At 44.5% G+C, this 21,540-nt stretch overlaps 1 protein-coding gene across 1 annotated transcript; it reads right to left on the minus strand.

Moving 5' to 3' along the window:
* Positions 1 to 5,067: 5,067 nt before the first annotated feature.
* On the minus strand, positions 5,068 to 10,306 carry gemin6 (gem (nuclear organelle) associated protein 6). The gene is made up of 2 exons (XM_028820516.2): positions 9,923 to 10,306; positions 5,068 to 5,693 (listed from the first exon to the last, which is right to left on the minus strand). Exons 1-2 carry the CDS (start codon positions 10,048 to 10,050, stop codon positions 5,315 to 5,317), a joined length of 507 nt encoding a protein of 168 aa, XP_028676349.1. The 5' UTR covers positions 10,051 to 10,306; the 3' UTR covers positions 5,068 to 5,314.
* Between the last annotated feature and the right edge of the window lie 11,234 nt (positions 10,307 to 21,540).

Consider the following 21,540-nt stretch of genomic DNA (forward strand, 5'->3'; position numbering starts at 1 on the left):
TTTTGTTATGTTACAGCCTTATTCCAAAATGGATTAAATTCATTTTTTTTCCTCAGAATTCTACACAGAACACCCCATAATGACAACGTGAAAAAAGTGTACTTGAGGTTTTTGCAAATTTATTAAAAATATAAAAATTGAGAAAGCACATGTACGTAAGTATTCACAGCCTTTGCCATGAAGCTCAAAATTGAGCTCAGGTGCCTCCTGTTTGCCCTGATCATACTTGAGATGTTTCTGCAGCTTCATTGGAGTCCACCTGTGGTAAATTCAGTTGACTGGACCTGATTTGGAAAGGCACACACCTGTCTATATAAGGTCCCACAGTTGACAGTTCATGTCAGAGCACAAACCAAGCATGAAGTCAAAGGAATTGTCTCGAGGCACATATCTGGGGAAGGTTACTGAAAAATTTCTGCTGCTTTGAAGGTCCCAGTGAGCACAGTGGCCTGCATCATTCGTAAGTGGGAGAAGTTCAAAACCACCAGGACTCTTCCTAGAGCTGGCTGGCCATCTAAACTGAGTGATCGGGGGAGAAGGGCCTTAGTCAGGGAGGTGACCAAGAACCCGATGGTCACTCTGTCAGAGCTCCAGAGGTCCTCTGTGGAGAGAGGAGAGCCTTCCAGAAGGACAACCATTTCTGCAGCAATCCACCAATCAGGCCTGTATGGTAGAGTGGCCAGATGGAAGCCACTCCTTAGTAAAAGGCACATGGCAGCCCGCCTGGAGTTTACCAAAAGGCACCTGAAGGACTCTCAGACCATGAGAAAGAAAATTCTCTGGTCTGATGAGACAAAGATTGAACTCTTTGGTGTGAATGCCAGGTGTCACGTTTGGAGGAAACCAGGCACCGCTCATCACCAGGCCAATACCATCCCTACAGTGAAGCATGGTGGTGGCAGCATCATGCTGTGGGGAACTGGGAGACTAGTCAGGATAAAGGGAAAGATGACTGCAGCAATGTACAGAGACATCCTGGATGAAAACCTGCTCCAGAGCGCTCTTGACCTCAGACTGGGGCGACGGTTCATCTTTCAGCAGGACAACGACCCTAAGCACACAGCCAAGATATCAAAGGAGTGGCTTCAGGACAACTCTGTGAATGTCCTTGAGTGGCCCAGCCAGAGCCCAGACTTGAATCCGATTGAACATCTCTGGAGAGATCTTAAAATGGCTGTGCACCGACGCTTCCCATCCAACCTGATGGAGCTTGAGAGGTGCTGCAAAGAGGAATGGGCCAAACTGGCCAAGGATAGGTGTGCCAAGCTTGTGGCATCATATTCAACAAGACTTGAGGCTGGAATTGCTGCCAAAGGGGCATCGACAAAGTATTGAGCAAAGGCTGTGAACACTTATGGACATGGGATTTCTCCGTTTTTTTATTTTTAATAAATTTGCAAAAATCTCAAGTAAACTTTTTTCATGTTGTCATTATGGGGTGTTGTGTGTAGAATTCTGAGGAAAAAATTAATTTAATCCATTTTGGAATAAGGCTGTAACATAACAAAATGTGAAAAAAGTGATGCACTGTATATAGATAGATAGATATCTAATTGTGCCTTTCATATCTATCTATCTATCTATCTATCTGCTCAAAAAAATTAAAGGATCACTTTGAAAACCCATCAGATCTCAATGGGGGAAAAAAGAACTCCTGCTGGCTCTCTCTACTGCTATGGACTGATATGGTGATGTGTTAGGAATGAAAGGATGGAAATGAAAAGGATCATCTGACAGAGGGACACCCCCTCCTGACCACCATGCCTGACAACGTCCTAGTGTGACAACGGATGGTGTCCTGGGGGATCTCCTCCCAGATCTGGACCAGGGCATCACTGAGCTTCTGGACAGGCCGAGGTATCAGATAGACCCAAACATAATGTCCCCCCAGAGGTGTTCTACTGGATTGAGGTCAGGTGAGCAGAGTGGGAGGAGGGGGGCAGTCAATTAACAACAACATTTATTTCTTTTGCACATTTTCATACAAACAATGTAGCTCAAAGTGCTTTAGATGATGAAGAAAGAGAAAAAAGACAAAATAAATAAGAATTAAAATAAGGGAACACTAATTAACAGGGTATCAATTTCTTCATCCTCTTGCCCCATGGGGCCAGGCATTGTCGTGCACCAGGAGGAACCAGCATAGGGTCTGACAATGCGGCCAAGGAGTTCATCCCGATACCTAATGGCAGTCCTGCGGTGCCGTTGTCTGGCCTGTAGAGGTCTGTCTGTCCCTCCATGGATATGCCTCCTCAGACTGACCATCACTGACCCACCAGTCATGCTGAACGATGTCACAGGCAGCATAACATTCTCCACGGCTTCTCCAGACCCTTTCATGTCTGTCACATGTGCTCAGGGTGAACCTGCTCTCATCTGGGAAAAGCACAGGGTGCCCGCCAGTGGTGGACCTCCCAATTCTGATATTCTATGGCAAATGCCAATCGAGCTCCACGGCGCCCACTAGAGGACGTCAAGCCCTCGGGCCACCCTCATGAAGTCTGTTTCTGATTGTTTGCTCAGAGACATTCACACCAGTGGCAAGCCTGCCTGCTGGAGGTCATTTTGTAGGCGTTGCCAGTGCTCATCCTGTTCCTCGTTGCCCAAAGGAGCAGATACCGGTGGGTCCTGCTGATGGGTTGAGGACCTTCTACGAGGGGCCCTGTCCAGCTCTCCTAAAGCATCTGCCTGTCTGTCTCCTGGAATCTCCTCCATGCCCTTGTGACACTGCTTAGAGACACAGCAAACCTTCTGGCAATGCCACGTATTGGTGTGCCATCCTTGAGATGTTGGACTACCTGTGCCAGCACTGTCAGGTCTAGGTATGGCTGTATGCTACCAGTAGTGACACTGACCGTAGCCAAATGCGAAACGAGGGACAAATATCAGTGGCCACCCTCCAGCTGTTAACCCATTCACTCCTGTTTTGGGGGTCGTCTCAGTGTTGCCCCTCTAGTGCACCAAAGCAGCTGAAACTGATGAACAAGCCCCTCTGCTACTTCACTGACCAGATCAATAGCCCACAAGTGTCATTGACTTGATGCTGTACTCTCATTACAATGCGGTCCTTTCATTTTTTTGAGCAGTATAGTTGGATGGTAGTCACAGATACACAAAAATCACTTTTGGTCAGGACTGGTGTGACAGAATCAGAACACCAACAAAAACATGGGTGGCACAGCTGGAAACTTGTTAAGGGGACATTTCTCGCAAACATTAGGGAGTTTTTTCTTCCCACAGAGAACCACAGACACATGGAATTGTTCGGCCTTTTTCTTTTTTAAACCTCGGAAGTCAGAGATGGGAATGACTTTCATTTTTTTGAGTGGTGTGTATTAAAATGTATGAAGCCAGGGATTCTCACACTGTGGCTTCAGGTTTTTTTGCTATAACCTGATAACACTGATCTCAATTAATTAGCTGGTATTTTTTTCTGTTCTTATTCTACATTAAGGAAGCACAGAGGGCTGATTTTTACACTTCTTCTCTCTTCGCCATATCTCAGTGTTGTAATTACACATCGACGTGGGCTCTAGCATGAGGAGACATCAAACACCACAGATCTCTGTCTTGGGCAGTCCGCGTTACATCTTGCAGTCCCATGTCATATCTTGAGAGTGCTGCCGACACCCATGTCATTCTTGGGCGCCCTCTCTTGTTGGTTCCATCCACTCTTCCATGTAGTGTGATGTTAGCAATCCTGTTCTTGTCCATTCGGAGTACATGACCTAGCCACTTATGTTGTCGTTCATGCACTCGTTGCACTATCGTTTCTGTCTGGTTGAGGGCCTTCCTGATGTCTTCGTTTCTCATCTTGCCTATGATGCGTACTCCAAGTATCTTTCTGAGCGCTGCCATCTCGAACACGAGCAGTTGTCTTTCTTCAGCACTTCTAAGAGTCCACGTTTCGCATCCGTACAAGGCAATCGGTACTATAAGCGAGTTGTATAGTCTCATCTTGGTTATCTTGTTACACTTATAAGACCTTTAGAAATATTTCTATTCTTGCTATGGTTTTAAATGCTTAACTCTCTTTTGTCGATTTCGTTATATTTCACCCTTTCTCTGTGCAGTTTTCCCCCTTCATCATATCTTAATAATGACAAAAACGACACCCAGGCAAACAGCACTGAATCACAAAAAGCTGTAGCTACTTTATTGTCCATCCATTATTCAACCCGCTATATCCTAATTACAGGGTCACGGGGGACTGCTGGAGCCAATCCCAGCCAACACAGGGCGCAAGGCAGGAAACAAACCCCGGGCGGGGCGCCAGGGTATTTTATTGTCAGATCCACTAATTACTCAATGATAGATTAATTAAACAATTAGAACAACCAGAAAAATAGAATGAAAATCAAGATGAAAATATCATTAAAAAGAAAACAAAATACATTCTTCCCCTATAACTGCTTAGTACTTTTTAATCTGGACAATAACAGTTCACCTAATTAGCCCAGGAGTCCAATTAAAGCAGAAGCTAGCTGGCTGGTTGGTCCCCAGGACCACCCTATACTAGAACACGATGGCCTCACCTTGTCACATCGTCATTAGACCTGAACTACCCCGTGCCAACTATTTTTTTTTTTTTATGTTGTAAATTAGTTTCATCAATTGATCATCATCACATTCTGAAATCATTAATATCAAAATAAGCTGATCTTCAAAATCAAGGTCACGGATTGAGTCCTACATGACCTGCTGTGTCTTTATACGGTTTCTGTTTGACTACAAGTCCAATTAATTTTACTTATCACTCCTTTTTGTTTTTATTTGCATTTTCCAAGTGTGCCAGCTTTTTTTAGAATTGGAGCTGTACCCGACACAAATGAAGTCGATGTGAAAACCCCTTTAGAGTGAGTGGTCTGTCCCCCTGACATTGTAACTCCAGGGTGTGACAGAAAACCCAAAATACTGTATGTTGAGGCCACCCTTATAACGTGGGTACCTGCCAAGATGGCATCAGCCTTCTAGCAACTCTAGCCGGTCTCGGTAATTAATGGATGAAGCTCTTCAATATGGTGCTTTGGCCTCTTAGAGATAGCAAAGTAAACAGCACACTCACCATAAAGCCATATATCAAAATAATTTATTATGTACAACATACACTTGAGGTGTTGTATGTCACAGACCTGCGTAATGTAACTTCTGTAATAACACAACAAGCTGCGTCTTCAAAAGCGTAACGCTTAATGCGCACATACAGATGGCCGAGGTTTAAATGGGGCTCATTCTGACAAAAACAAAAAACCTCCGTCACTAATTTTAAAGAAGGCCCACCTTTGTATGAATACTTCTGCGTGAGATCGCTTTCCTATTTTGTATGAGCCGTAGGGTTGTTGTTGATGAGGTTTTGTACCCTTGATAAAATGATTTCATTTGCGCCGCTGCAGTCTTCCGCCCGGTATGGCGCGTCTATTTTTAAAACCCCGGCCACACAGAGCGTCTCTGGGCTGTTGCCTTGTTCGCTTACTGGAATGTGGTTCTTCTCCAGCCACTCCTTCAGGCTCCTCTTCTTGCTTTCCAGCTCCTCTTTACTGTGTTTTTGTGGCGCAACTGGCATGAACAAGGAGACCAGTCGATTTGAAATGGCGTCACTTCCTTCGTTCAGGACCTCCACGGTCTCGACTGCATGGCCCATCACCGTCACAATGGATGCTTTTCCGTCGGGCTCGAAGGAGACCAAAACGATGCTGGAAAGGGACAAAATAAGTTTTAATTATACACCCAAGGCAGATTATCCAGTAAACCGCCTCAACATCTGCTGAAAACATAGCACAATGAGCTATCTGAAGCTTGTGTCCTCTTGGGGTATTCCTGGTCTTACAGGGCTAAATGTGACATAAGGGGATGTGTGGGGGGGACATTCAATCAAGAGATGGTGGTTTGTGATTTGACGGGGGAATCCCAACCCCATTTGTCAGTCTTGTGTCCTAGCTGTGTGACACTTCATGGGGGGCAACCACCCCTACCCGGTCATTAATTGTGGGTCATACCTTTGTGGCGCTTGATGCCTCATGGGGGATCAGACCACCTTTATTTGGAGTGCCACCCATAGTGAGCGAGTGGTGGAAAATGGCTGGATGGGCAGACAGCTGAATGGGGTTTCTTGTTTGCTGGTGAAGCGGAGAGAGATCTTGTGTGGTGAAATTTCACTGATATTCTGGTACCGGGACATCCCTAAATCTGCTCACTTTGTCCAAACCGCACTCGCTGACAGTGCTGGCCAATGGCGCCGGCCGCTTCAGTAAAAGGCCCAAGTTCCCGATGTTTTTCTCGATCCTATAGTACAGGGGGTAGTCAATTATGATTGAAGGAGGTCCGGATAGAGAACATTTAATCATGTACAGGTCCGCATCATCATCATCTTTAAGTTGCATTATATATTACAATTTATATATATATATATATATATATATATATATATATATATATATATATATATATATATATTGAAGTAGCATTGCCATGCTGTCAACATCTGCACTGTGTGAAGATAGATAGATACTTTATTAATCCCAAGGGGAAATTCACATACTCCAGCAGCACCTTACTGATTCAAAAAAACAATATTAAATTAAAGATTGATAATAATGCAGGTAAAAAGCAGACAATATCTTTGTATAATGTTAATGTTTACATCCCCCCCCCCCCCCCGGGTGGAATTGAAGAATAACTCAAATCAAACGAAGAAAGCTATAATTCAATGCCATTTCAACAATATTTATTTTTCAGTGCAACTATGGACTCCGGAGGGATACAATAATAAATAAAAAAAAAGTTAACAGGATCTAATCAATAATATTTTAGAATAAGAAGAAATTATTTCCGCATTTCTTTCCCTTCTCCATTTTTTTTTATTTACCAATATATAATTTTTTCCTTTCTTTTGTTTATTTTTGCCCTATTAAAAAGCCCTAAGCAATTCTCCTTTGGCCATGCTCTCCTTCTCAAGGGTAAGGTTTGATTTGTCTTCAATTCTTTTTTGTAAAAATTGATCCAGTTGTATGATTACAATAAAATTAATAATTTTTAAAAAAAGTAAAAGCAAGGTAAATCTGACATTCAACTGAGAATAATAAGTACTTTAATAATAATAATAACAAAAAAACAACACAGCTGGCCACATATAAAAATAAAATGAGTTTTTAATATGCGCACAACTGAACAGGCTTAACCAGTTTCCCAGTAAATCTGAACATCTTTAAATAACTGACCGTATCTTCCCCTCTTTCATTTTCTCGTATCCCGCTGCCTGCTTTCTCTTGTTCAGTGAGACAAGTGAGCTCTTGCTTGGTCTGCCAGGATTTTAAATCTGGGCTGGAATGGTGTCCGTGCCGTCCTCATACATAAGTGTGAAGATTGTTTTTTTTTTTTTTTTTGTGACGTCCCAAAATCCACGCAACTCTGAGGGAACACTGGTTAGTGAGTTGTTGACCAGAAAATGAATGTGTTCAAATCCTCGTTGGCTTTAAGATCGTTTATTTTCTGTAGCCTAGTTAGTTAGTGGGTAACTTTTCTCAAATGTAATTGTGTGCTTAGCTTCATCGTGGCGTTTCACATTCCCACTTTTAACGACTGCCACCGTCTCAGAGCAGATGAGACCCAGCGGTTTCGAGCTTCCTACTGGAAGTATGAACATAAACGCCTCGATCCAGTCCCGGTTTTCGGTGTCAGGCCGTTTAGCTAAAGCCATGGCACACAGACTCGCAATTTCGCCGTTTTTCGCTCTCCTGTCTTCTCACTCCTTTATATTTTTCTCTCCCTTTCACTGCCGCAGCCTCAAGAGTGCAGGCTGTTTTCACAGGTTTTCCGCGCCTCTATTCAGTGAAGGCCCGCCCTACTCTGCCTGTGATTGGCTGACATTCTTGCCTTCACTTTAGCCAATCTCAGTCTTCATGCTTAAACCCAACCAACCCGAACCCAGGAAGAAAACAAGTACTGGCCAATCAGAGACAGGTGGGCGGTCCCTTTCACCGAGTAGCAGTGTAGAAACACGGTCAGAAATAAATAAATAAAACTCAATAATATGTCCGAGTCCGGACCCGGACCGCCTATTAGTGACCTGTGTTATAGTACAGTATATCCATTGGTGATTGGTCTTGTTAAGCGTCAAGCAGTGAATGAGGTACACTCAAGGCTGAGAGACCTCGACTTCGCGGACGACACTGCCCTGCTCGCTGAAACAAAAAATAAAGGGCTGCAGGCAAGGTTGGCTTTCGAATCAGCAGTGATCAAACTAAGACAATGGAGATCGTTGTTAGTCGGCCAACAACAACCCAAATCGTGGTCAACAAAACGCCAGTTTAAGAGGTCGACCGGTTTACTCACCTGACCAAAAAAGTTGAAGTAAATCACAGGATCGGGAAGGCGGCACAGCAAGGATCAACACCAATCTCAAACTACGGCTGGACAACACTATCGTCCTCCAACTGTGACGTATGCCAGTGAAACACTGAAAGTCACCGCGCAAATGGCTCAAAAACTGAACGTCTTCCATCAGAGGTGTTTGCGAAGAATACTCCATGTCAGATGCACGGATCAAATGAAGAGCTCTTTCGTAAGGCCAGTTCCAAAAAGACTGCAAGATATTATCGCAGAACGAAGATTTTGCTTGGGTAGCCTTATCTTGCACCTACCACATGACCGACATACGAAGATAGCCGTTGTGTTGGACACCGATAGACGATCGCAGAAAAACGGGACGGCCGAAAAAGACTTGGCGTGATGCATTCCGTGAGGACCTCGAGAATGTGAACATGAAATGGGAAACTGCAAAGAACAGAACAGAGCAGAATGATGACTGATTGCTGCCTGATGTGCCCGACAGCACGGGAGGACCCAAGTCTAAGTAAGTATATCATATCAGTAGCTGTGAGCCCCTGATTATTGCGTGCAAGATTCCAAGGGGGGGACCCCCCTCTAATCCTGATCAGTATTCTCTTCATGTACGATTTTAGCAAAACTCCCAAGACAGAACTGACCCAACTCTGTCCATACCCCCCGTGACATGTACATGTGACAAACTTCAAGGTAGTCACCCCTGACCCCGCTCTTCCATTGTATCAACAAGTCATAGCTTCGTGGTGCTTGATGCTTCAAGGGGGATCAGACCACCTTTACTTTGACTTTACTCTGAACTTTTAAAGAGCACTGGAAAATCTTTGCTATATTTGTTAATGTGTGAAACTCCAAGGGGGACAACAAATCCCACCGATTGATTTTATGCGCACATAAGATGCAAGCAAAAGTCCAAGGGAGAAACACTTAAGATGCCTAGCATTTCATTTACAGGGGGCGGGCCTCTTCCCCATTTTCTCTACAGGTAAGATATGTAAGAAACTCCAAGGGGATGCTGTTCGCTTTTATATCTTTGCAAGCTGCTTGTGATAATTAATGGCAGAGTGGGTGGGCTAAGACCCCCGATACCTGCAAATCCTAGACAGTCCCCTACACTTGCCAGAAGCCAGTCCTTGATGGCGAGGCCTGTCCATAGCAAGGCACTCTTATTAAAGCGTCCACATCTGTGTAATTTAAATGAAACGGTTACACTAACGCGCAAGTCTTTGGGATGTGGAAAGAGAGCCTAAACAGATAAGGGGAGAACAAGCAAACTCCACCCTGACTGTGCTCAGCCTCTAGAGGTGGGGGGCTGCTAAACGAGAATACATTTTAAACAAACATTTTTTTTAAATCCTGTTAATATTACCACAAGGCACAATAAATGAGAAAAATTTGGCAAATGTCACTCCTCCATTTTAAAGAGTTTGTAACAATACACGCCAGCCGTTACCCTGCGACTACACCAGTAATGAAAGTCAACATGTGCTCTGATCTCACCTGTCAAAAGTGAGAAGAAAATAAAATCACACATTAATAATAAAGTTTGCAAATTGAAGTGGGAAAACAAAACGACAATTACTTGGCAGAGACGGGGTCCACCGTGAAGAGCCAGCCCTGGTGCTGCTGCTTCTCGTGCGCACAGACCTTCAGCTCTTTATGGAGGAGCGCCTGCCACTCCAGCGGCGTCTTCTTGCACCACTCGTTCATCCCTCCTTCTTTAAAGCCGGTGCACGTGTGATATCTTCTAAAATGAAAAGAAACAAACGAAACGTTGTGTCCTTAGGTTGCCATGATGCAAACAGTTCTCCAAAAACAGAATGTGTAAACGGATCGCAGACACTGATTGTGCCGATAAATGAACACATTCATAGATCGTAAGCGCAGTTTCGGGACATTTCCTCCACTTCCGCTACCAACAACAAAGTAAAGTGATCTTTTACTTCTTTGTGTTTGTGTCAGTCCGCATCTCACTTTAAAGGTGCATTACCGCCACCTACCTTACTGGAGTGGGAGGGCCAGTCGATGAAAGCCGCCGCAGCTCTCGGGCCGGTTACTAGTTCAGATTTGTGCGCGTGCGCAGTTTGAACTCGTACCCAACAAGCCCGCCCCTTCGTTCTCTCCTGCCGCCCTCCCTCCATTTTCTAACGTAGAAGGCAGCCGCGGGGACAGACGGGCATTGAAGGGGTGTGTTCTTTATAGAGCACAACTTTCTGTCTTTTCTACTCGTATTTTACGGATTCGTTTAATGGATGTTATTTCATGAACGTAGTTGGGCAGGGAGATGAGTTCGCTTGAGTTTACGGAGCTGGAGGCGCATGAAGACTTTCATTGGAGGAAAGGGGTGGGGGCGCCAGTAGGCGGTAGGGCTGCCCATAGACACATATAGATAGACGCCACATTCACTGTGTCGCCCAGTCGACACGATACGTCAGCGCGTCCGCCATATTGCGAGTGGCAAAAGTGCAATTTAAACTAATAGAGGCAGACGTGGAAACCGGGTTTTCTGATGAAAAAACAATAATGTTTAAAACAGTATCGTTTACATACAACAGATTTTGGCGAATCGTTTTATTTATATTCATTTATACACTGATAATGGCAATTATTAAATAATAATAATTATTATTATTATTTATTATTATATTATTAAATAATTCCTCCCATATAAGTAACATTTCTTGGACTGCCATCTTCTATCTTCGAAACATTTCTAGACTTCATCCTGTTCTTACGCAACACAGTACTGAAGTATTGATTAATGCCCGAGTCACCTCAAGTATAGATTACTGTAATGATATATTCTATGTGGCGTCCCACAAAAAACATATCCATCGCTTACAACTTCTTCAAAATTCTGCTGCCAGGATAATAACCTGCTGTTCTAAATCCACTGAACATATTTCACCGATTCTCAACTTCACTGTCTCCCTGTTAACTACCGATTACAATACTAAATACCGCTCTTAACATTTAAAGCTCTCCACCACCTCACTGATCTCCTCCAGACTTGCACTCCTCTCACTCACTCAGATCCTCATCTGCAGCTCGACTTTCTGTACCGCACATCAGACCAATGTTCCCTCTAAGCTGAGCGCGTGAGCAATTGCTCACACGAATTCAGAGCGTCGCTCATACTTCCCGCACAATCGCTCATTCCGACGGCATCGCTCGTACTTATCGCACCATCGCTCACTCCGACCGTCGGAGTTGGTGCTCATAAATGTTTGGCTTAAACAAAATGTCGCTCATAAACAATGTTTTTTGCTCACTATATGCTACTCCTTAGAGGGAACATTGCATCAGACTCAGTGCTATGGGAGCTCGAGTGTCTCTCATTGTGCTCTTCAACTCGGGAATTCTCTTCCCTCTCATATCCATCAGCTCGATTCAATAACACATTTTAAAACTGCCCTCAAAACTTATCTTTTCAAGCTGGCAGACCAATTGTGAATTTTGCTCTGTTACTGCCAGTTATTTTTGTTTGTCTTTCTTTTAACAGTGAAATGATCCACTCAATGACAAAAAATAACAATTTTATTGTACACAAATTGGCTTAATAATTTCTGAAAACATTTCACTCATTCCTCTCTCAATCTCTCTGTCTCTCTCACACACACACAACATGGTTACTTAAATATATACAGGATAGGATTTAAAATCCTTGACACAGAACTAACTGTCTTATAGCTTTTTCCGTGTGTTGCCACTGTAACTTGAGAGTATTCAGTCTGGCAATATGGTGCAGCCTTAGTTTGTGGAAGACAGACAACTAAGGACATGAGCATTAAATGATGGCTGTCAGTTTCAAACTGTGTTTCCTCAATGAGCTCCATCATCTGAACCAATCTCAGCCCAAACAAACTGACTGATCACAGATCCACTGACAGCTTGTCCTAATGTCAACTGTCAGATAACACGCTCAGCTACTTTGACCACCTTGACTGGACCCTCAGAAGGACTCATCAGACCTCCTTTGTTTTTTAATGTGAGCAGGTGGTCACTTTGATCATGTGATGCCGGTACAGCATCTGTTACCAAACTAGCACAGCACACATCACAGGACAGCTTTCTCGAAATCCTGTCTAAGGGCTACCTGATCTCCCACTGCTTCCTGAGGTGGATTTCTTTGGGAAGCCTTCAAAGTTTGAGAAATGTTAACAGCTACCAACAATCTGCATAGTTAGTGACTAAATATGTTTAGAAAAACGTTGTTTGGAGGCTCACTTGAGCACATAAATGCATAGCTTTGCTAGCTTAGCCTGGCGTAGCTAAAGTTAAGATTATAAAACGGGATTTTCTAATGGCCAACTATAACCAAAACAATTGTTCATCTTTACCTATGAAATGTAATCCCTGTGATCTGGTTTGGAGTGTACAGCGGTCAAAGTGACAATTAAGTGGCTCGGGGAACAAAGGTCCATGGCCAGGAAACTCCTCAGACGTTAATCCCATTGAGAATCCTCAAGAGGCGGGTAGGCAAACAAAAACCCACCAATTCTGATTATGAAAGAATGGGCAGCCATCAGTCAGGATTTGGCCCAGATGTTGACTGACAGACAGCCTGCCAGGGTGAATTGCAGAGGTCTTGAAAAAGAAAGAAGGGCCAGCACTGCAAATTTGGACTGTGCACATAAACTTCATGTCATTGTCAATCAAAGCCTTTGGATCTTCTGACCTGCTTGTAATTCTACTTCAGTACACCAGAGAAACATCTGACACACAGATCTAAAAAGACTGAAGTGGCAGACTTGGTGAACACCAACACTTGGGTTCTTCTCCAAACTTTTGGCCACGGCTGTAAGTTTCTGTTTTGCTGTCAAAACACACGGCCCTGTTGACAACCCTGCGCCAGATACTCCATGGGGGAATCCTCCCCTCGTCTAGCACACTCGACGAATTAATGCGTTGTGTCCCGTTTTAGAAGCAGGACAATGTGGTCAACCTATGGACATGTGCCCTGATTTTGGGACTTTGAAAATCTGCTCACCCTTTCCAAGATTGAGATGCCAAAACGGATAGATAGAACTTTATTTATTTGTGGCCATTTACAGAAGTTCATGAAATAAATATTATGTTCTGACAAACAACAAACCCCTCTCAAATACACAATAGAGTGACTCTTATAATGGACGGCCGGCAACTCATCCCAGCCGACACATCCAGGCCGCTAGATGGCATCTCCCCTGCAGCATAGAAGTGCCCAGGATTCCTGCAGAGCACCATGGGAGATGGAGTTTGGTTTCACAGCCCTGTTGGGGACCCTGGGGGCCACCGTGGGACGCTGCAGGGAGAAAAGAGGATTTTTATTTCTCGTACAGCCTGGGGACGGAAGAACTGAAGTACTTCTGGGATGAAGAAAATTATAACTCTTTATCTGACCCGGAAGTGCTATGGAATCACATGGACTGAAGGACAGGAGCACTTCCGGGTCAAGGACTATTTAAAGGACTGTGGGAAACCCAGCAGGGGAGCTGGAGTTGGGAGGAAGAGTGACAGAGCTGCTGGGTGGAGAGGAGGATTTATTGTTGTGATTATTGATTATTATTGTGGGAGTGGAGGTGCTTTGTGCACATTATTGTACAAATGAAAAATATTACTGGAACTTTTACCTGGTGTTTGGACATGTTGTCTGTGGCTTTTACGGGGCAACAGTGACCCCTAGTGTCACACTCTATAAAATAAAGAGACAGACGTGGCTGTCACAGTCACAGTGAGGTGTTATGCAAGCGTATTGCCGTTGGTATAAAAGAGTCCCAGTGGCTTCCTGACACACCTCTGCTGACTGATTCATTGGCTGGAAGTCCTCAGGGTTGGTGTGTCAGAGAAAGAATGCGCAGCATCAGGCTACTGTATACTGTTTGTGACGGCCGGCCAGGGCCCATGCCCAGCAGGGAGGCCCCTTCGACACTTGGTCTGGGTGGCATACTACTTCCCCCGGAATGCTTGGTAGCAGCCCCCCTGGGTTGCATCGGTGCCAAAGATATTCAGAGCTCAGCCCTATTGGTCTCCGTGGCCACTGCCAAGGGCTCCTGATCCTGGGTGGGTGGTGGTGCAGCCGGATCTTGGTCATCAATCACCTGAAGCACTTCCAGGTGGGCTATAAAAGGGAGCCAGCAGCCACCATCCGAGAGCCAGAGTCGGGAGGAGTGCTGGTGAAGAGAGTAGTGTGCCTTTTGTTTTGGTGTGTGCTTGTGGGACTGTGCTGTGGCTGAGGGGCACGGGGAAGACGTGTCCCCAGCTGAAGAAAAATATGTGTTTTATTTTTACATGTGCCTCCCTGTCTCTTTGTGCCTGGTCAGGCGCCAATACAGTAATCCCTCCTCCATCGCGGGGGTTGCGTTCCAGAGCCACCCGCGAAATAAGAAAATCCGCGAAGTAGAAACCATATGTTTATATGGTTATTTTTATATTGTCATGCTTGGGTCACAGATTTGCGCAGAAACACAGGAGGTTGTAGAGAGACAGGAACGTTATTCAAACACTGCAAACAAACATTTGTCTCTTTTTCAAAAGTTTAAACTGTGCTCCATGACAAGACAGAGATGACAGTTCAGTCTCACAATTAAAAGAATGCAAACATATCTTCCTCTTCAAAGGAGTGCGCGTCAGGAGCACAGAATGTCACATAGATAGAGAAAACAATCACTAGCAAACAAATCAATAGGGCTGTTTGGCTTTTAAGTATGCGAAGCACCGCGGCACAAAGCTGTTGAAGGCGGCAGCTCACACCCCCTCCGTCAGGAGCAGACAGAGAAAGAGAGAGAGAGAGACAGAGTTTGTTTTTCAAGCAAAAATCAATACGTGCCCTTCGAGCTTTTAAGTATGCGAAGCACCGTGCAGCATGTCGCTTCAGGAAGCAGCTGCACAAAAGATCACAACGTGAAGATAATCTTTCAGCATTTTTAGACGAGCGTCCGTATCGTCTAGGTGTGCAAACAGCCCCCCTACGTCAGCGCAAGAGAGAGAGAGAGAGAAAGTAAGTTGGGTAGCTTCTCAGCCATCTGCCAATAGCGTCCCTTGTATGAAATCAACTGGGCAAACCAACTGAGGAAGCATGTACCAGAAATTAAAAGACCCATTGTCCGCAGAAACCCGCGAAGCAGCGAAAAATCCGCGATATATATTTAAATATGCTTACATATAAAATCCGCGATGGAGTGAAGCCGCGAAAGGCGAAGCGCGATATAGCGAGGGATTACTGTATAGCGCCTTGTATCACATATTCTATACAGTCGACCCTTGATATACGACCGGCCTGACATGCAAACAACTTGATTTACGACCAAAATTTTTGTTTTGATTTACGACTAACGTCTTGCGTTACGACCTGAATGTGGTCACGTGTATCCACTTGTGCGATTGTAAACAAACAGCCGAGAGCGTTTGTAAGTGTCAGTCGAAGCCCAGATACATGTGTTTGTGGACGTGATTTCGGTCAGTGCAGTGATTTATATAATTTATTTCGATAATTGCTAAGGAAGGAAGAGAAGGTAACGAAGGTAAAGAAAGCGATCACAATCGAAACGAAGAAAGAAATTGTGCGGAAATATGAGAGTGGTGTTCGTGTGACCGATCTCGCTAATATGTACAGCATGTCGAAATCCACCATCTCGACAATTTTACAAAGAAAAGATTTGTATAAGGAGGCTCCTTCCAAACAATAACCACCTTCCATTTCATTCTCCTCCTCCTCCCTTCCTGCAGCCCAAAGATGTCAACTTAAATGGTGAGTACAGTATGAAATTGTTGTTTCTGGTAGGCTAGGCACTTTTTATAACTTTTTGGTTAGTACATTAGAAACATTATTGGTGTTTTGGTAAATTATGCACATTACACAACCCTTTTTTATTATGAAAAGGTTAAGTAAGTGTTGCTGTGGGAGGTTCGGAATGCATTATGGGTATTTCCATTATTTCTTATGGGAAAAATAGTCTTGACTTACAACCAACTTGAGTTACAACCAGGCCTCATGAACAAATTGAGTTCGTAAGTCAAGGGTCCACTGTAATTTCATTTTGATTTTCATTCTGCTTTTCTAAGTGTTCTAATGGTTTAATTAATCCATTATTGACTAATTAGTGGATCGGACACTAAAGCAGTTGCAGTCTTTCATGAATTCATAAGTCAAGGGTCCACTGTACTAGCCGTCCCCCGCGGCTCCGCCCGTGTAGTAGTGAAGCAGGACAAACTTTAAAAATCAATAAACAAACAGGTATGACTAGCTAAGCCGAGGCAAGGTGCGCTTCAACACGTGGCGACAGGTAGAGCGACTCGAACGGAGGCTGGCGCATGACTGAGGAGAGCCCTGCACGGCTCCGCACTCCTGACATCATGCGTCCCCTCCCTTTGGCCCACAGCCTCTGTCTTGGATTAGCGCAAATGTATAACTCCTGCAAGCGAACTGTGATATTTAGCGCGATGCGAGAAGTCGCAAAATCAACCGGAATGTTCAAGCAAATTATACAAAAAAAAAAAAAAAACAATCTAAATCTGTTAAGTAATTCTCTCGTTCACTAGCTAAGTGGAGGTAAGGGCCCCCCCCCCCCAGGGTGACGCGCGGTGAGGAAGCCCTGCCCGGCTTCACCCCCATACCCCCCCCCTCTGCCCACAGTCTGTCTCTCGGATTAGTGCAAATAAATCGGTGCCACAACCAAACTCTGATTCTTGGCACAATGAGAGAAGTTGCAAAATCAACCGGAATGTTCAAGCAAATTATAGAATAAAACCCGATCGAAATCCGTGAAGTAGGTCTCTTGTGAAAAGTGGACAGGCATATAGACAGATCCAGATGTTAGATTTTATACATCTCTCTATTATAAAAGAAAATCTTGAGAGACGAGACTATGGCCAAGAGATTTTTTTTAAGTCCCGCCCTCCTCTCAAACGTGTTCAGCCACGCCCACAGTCCTCTCACCTCTCATTGGTGTGAATGGTTTTGTCAGACTCAGTTCCTGCGCTCTCAGCTCTTATACATTTTTACGTTTTCTTCACTTTAAGTTCCCAATTAATGAAGCCGTATTCTGTCCAAATCTTATTGAAGAATTTAATCCTGAAGGGTTATCACCAGAAGAAATGATTACACGGGCAATCCTAGCACAGAGAAACGATGAAATCAAACAAATTAACGCAAAAATTTTCGATCAGTTACACTGCACTCTGTTGTGTATTTGAGAGGGCTTTGTTGTTTGTCAGAGCATAATATTTATTTCATGAACTTCTGGAAATGGCCACAAATAAATAAAGTTCTATCTATCCGTTTTGGCATCTCAATCTTGGAAAGGGTGAGCAGATTTTCAAAGTCCCAAAATCAGGGCACATGTCCATAGGTTGGCCACATTGACCTGCTTCTAAAACGGGACACATCTCATTAATTCGTCGACTGTGCTAGACGAGGGGAGGATTCCCCCATGGAGTATCTGGCGCAGGGTTGTCAACAGGGCAAAACAGAAACTTACAGTCGTGGCCAAGAGTTTGGAGAAGAACCCAAGTGTTGGTGTTCACAAAGTTTGCCACTTCAGTGTTTTTAGATCTTTGTGTCAGATGTTTCTCTGGTGTACTGAAGTAGAGTTACAAGCAGGCCAGAAGATCCAAAGGCTTTGATTGACAATGACATGAAGTTTATGGGCAGAGTCCAAATTTGCAGTGTTGGCCCTTCTTTCTTTTTCAAGACCTCTGCAATTCACCCTGGCAGGCTGTCTGTCAGTCAACTTCTGGGCCCAATCCTGACTGATGGCTGCCCATTCTTACATAATCAGAATTGGTGGGTTTTTGTTTGCCTACCCGCCTCTTGAGGATTCTCAATGGGATTAACGTCTGAGGAGTTTCCTGGCCATGGACCTTTGTTCCCCGAGCCACTTAATTGTCACTTTGGCCTTATGGCCCGGTGCTCCATCATGTTGGTCACCAAACTGGCAGAAGTTGCTCTCAGAGGATGTTTTGGTCCCATTCTTTATTTATTGCTGTGTTCTTGTGAGTGAGAAGCAACCCCACATGACATGAATGGCCTCAGGATGCTTTACTGTTGGCCTGACACAGAACTGATGGTAGCACCGCTCACCTTTTCTTTTTTTCAGATGCCCCAAACAAGGGGGCAAGGGGATTCATCAGAGAAAATGACTTTCCCTCAGCAGTCCAATCCCAGAATATCAGTTGCTCCCTGATGTTTTTCTTGGCTTCTTTGCTGTCCTTCTTGACACCCACCAGGCCATCCTCTAAAAGTCTTTACCCCACTCACACCTGCCTGCTGCCATTCCTGAGCCAGCTCTGCCCTGATGGTGCCCGCAGCTCAATTAACTTTAGGAGACGCTCCTGGCGCTTGCTGGACTTTTTTGGGCGTCCTGAGGCCTTCTTCACTTTGCTATTGTAACTCAATCAGCCTGACAGAGTGACCTCCAGACTTGTCCCCTTCAACACTGTCACCTGTGTTAATGAGAGGATCACTGAAACGACATCAGCAGGTCCTTAGGTGGCAGGGCTGACATGCAGTGCAAATTGATTTTTTGGGATTAAGTTCATTTTCATGGCAAACAGGGACTTTGCAATTAATTGCAGTTCATCTGATCGCTCTTCAGAACATTCTGGAGTTGATGGAAATTGCCATCATGAAAACTGAGGCAACAAACTTTGTGAAAATTATTGTGTGCCACTTTCAAAGCTTTTGGTCCACAACTGTACATAAGCATCAGAAACATCGTGGGGCCCTCTGCTCCTCGGGGCCCCTGCCAGTGCCCATACATTTAGATGGCTCTGGTTGCCAGATGTGCAGTTTGTCCACCAAATTAGGCAATTACTGAAAGTGTTGTGCGGTTCAAAATATTAATTTGGCGTTTGCAGCTCTTGAGCTCACTTTTAAATTGCACCCATGCCACCCAACCCCTGAACCCCCAACTCTTGTTGAATTGTCAAATGTATTGTATCAGAGGGTCTCTAAACACCATGGAGGACCGCTCTTCATTGCCCTTAATGAATGGACCCCCCTACCCACCTGTTTTCGATCCTGATTTTGTACTTTATGGTCTGCACAGGTCATGTCATGCCCTGGGATGTTCTACTGCACCACCACTATGCGAGTTTTCAGCTGGCACTGGGCTGGAAATGTTTACAGGACCCGTCAACCCTGAACTGTGCCGCCTTGTAAAAAATTAACATGAAGTTGAAGTTCGGGATGGGGTCTTATTACGTTTAGGTTGCCCAAAAATGGGACCGAGCATTTTGTTCAATTCTGGGACGCCAGGCATGAAAATGGGGTCCAGCACTGCACCGTATGGAGGGATCATATTTCTACAAAGCCCACGGTACTACAACACTTTGGAATTTTAAAAAGCGTGTCGGGTTTGACACATAATTTACAACCACAACATCTCGCTAGGCGGCGTGGCAGAACTCGAAGCGAGCGGCCCGAACGACACTTCTTTGTCCAGGAGTCGAAACAAGCGCACGTAACGCAACGCGCCTCCAATTCAAACAGCGCACAACGAACGGCTACTGGCGAAACGCACTTTGCTTGTACTTTGTATGACCATTTTAAAGCACACGACTGCCATCCGTTTGCATCACCAAGCAAACAATAGGCGAACACTCGCACTCACGGCAAGGCCCGCCCTCGAAACAGCTAGAAAATCAAGCTGAGCCGCAGGGGGCCGCTTAACGTCTATCGGCTCAAAATGGCCGATGACCTACTCTCGCGACATTTTAGAGAATAACGCTCGGCCGTGGGTATTCCTCCTAGTTGCCATGGCAATTACGTGGGGCAAAAGGGACTAGCCAGTGAAAAGCATTTGAGCGCGCGTGCGCAGTCAGTTTGTGGTCTTGGAGGTCGGAGAAGCGCTCACTGCAGAGGAAGCAGGAGTATCATGTCCAGATACGGACGATACGGAGGAGGTAAGTAACTTCGCATGTAAGGCATTTTTTTCGTGGAGGAATAGAGAATGCAAACGAGCGATAATGAATGTAACGTGTCGAGGAAGTGAAGCGTATAAAGTAAGAGGTTTCCAGTTTGTTTGGTTCATCTCTCTTTTTGGTGAAGTGGCTGCATGGCGGGTAAACGCTCTGTAATGGCGGACGGCTGTTTGCGCACCGGGTAAAGGAAGGAAGCCCACTGGTCTGCACTGAAAAGCGCGTTGCGTCGAACCAGAGAAGACGCACTTGGGTGCAAACCGAGGCTGCTCTCGATGTTTTTCACGCCCATAATCTGACGTCCGTCTCGAGTGTTCATTTTATATCTCATCTGCGGGCTAGCTCGTTTGAAATTTGCATTTTTTGTTTCGGTTTCTGTGGACGAAGCATCGTTGTTTTTTTTTTTTCCTAGCCGATTAGAAGTACCCCCCTTTTTGTCGAAATTCGTGAGTGGAAAAGCATCGTTACTTTAGTTAAAAGGTTGCACGAGGAACCCGGAGAACAATAAAAAGGCGCGGAATTTGTATTTTTTTTTTAATTTTTTGATTGGCCTGCGAGCGCGCTGTTCAGCGGGAGGATTTCATGCTTGACGTGCCGATCTATCATTTAAGAAAATAACGCACTTTCTCATTAGAAATGATTTCCCCCCAGAAAATTAAAGTCGCGACCACGTGCTTTCTTCTCCAGTTGTGCCGCCTTTCCAACGAACAATGGCTTCGTGCTGATCGGCCTGGAAGCCTTCGATTATTAGAATGCTTTAAAGCAAACTGGACTGGCAATTACTGAGCGTTACAAAAACGGGTCTGTGAACTGTAAACCTCTTTCTTCATTTTCCTTTTCTGAAAACAAAGTATTGAATGCCACTTTTGTGTTTTGGTTTATTGTGCTTCTCACCACATTTTAAGAACGGTGTGATTTAACGAGGCTTAATCTAATTTTCACTGTAATTCAAAGAGCAAATTACTCTTGTAGTTTGGTGACAAATGCTGCAAATGTGTGTATTTTTCATAATCTATTTAACATTTGAGTATATTTTATTTTTTCCTTAAAATGTTTGTACTTAAGTTTTTTTTTTTTTTTGTTTTGTGATCATCATTGTCTCATTTTTGGACACGACAAATTGTAATGAAAATAAAAAACACACTATTGGGCATTTGTCACGGCTGATGCACATAGCTGATAAGTGCTTTGTTTTGTGCCAATGTGCATTGGGATCCTGAAGACCCTCAGGTCCCAGGCACATTGTGGAAGCAGTGGGGGGGAAGCCAAGAGTCGCCTAATGCTGGGAACAGGTGGCCCAGT

The sequence above is a fragment of the Erpetoichthys calabaricus genome, chromosome 15, assembly GCF_900747795.2.
Source record: "Erpetoichthys calabaricus chromosome 15, fErpCal1.3, whole genome shotgun sequence".
NCBI lineage: Eukaryota > Metazoa > Chordata > Cladistia > Polypteriformes > Polypteridae > Erpetoichthys > Erpetoichthys calabaricus.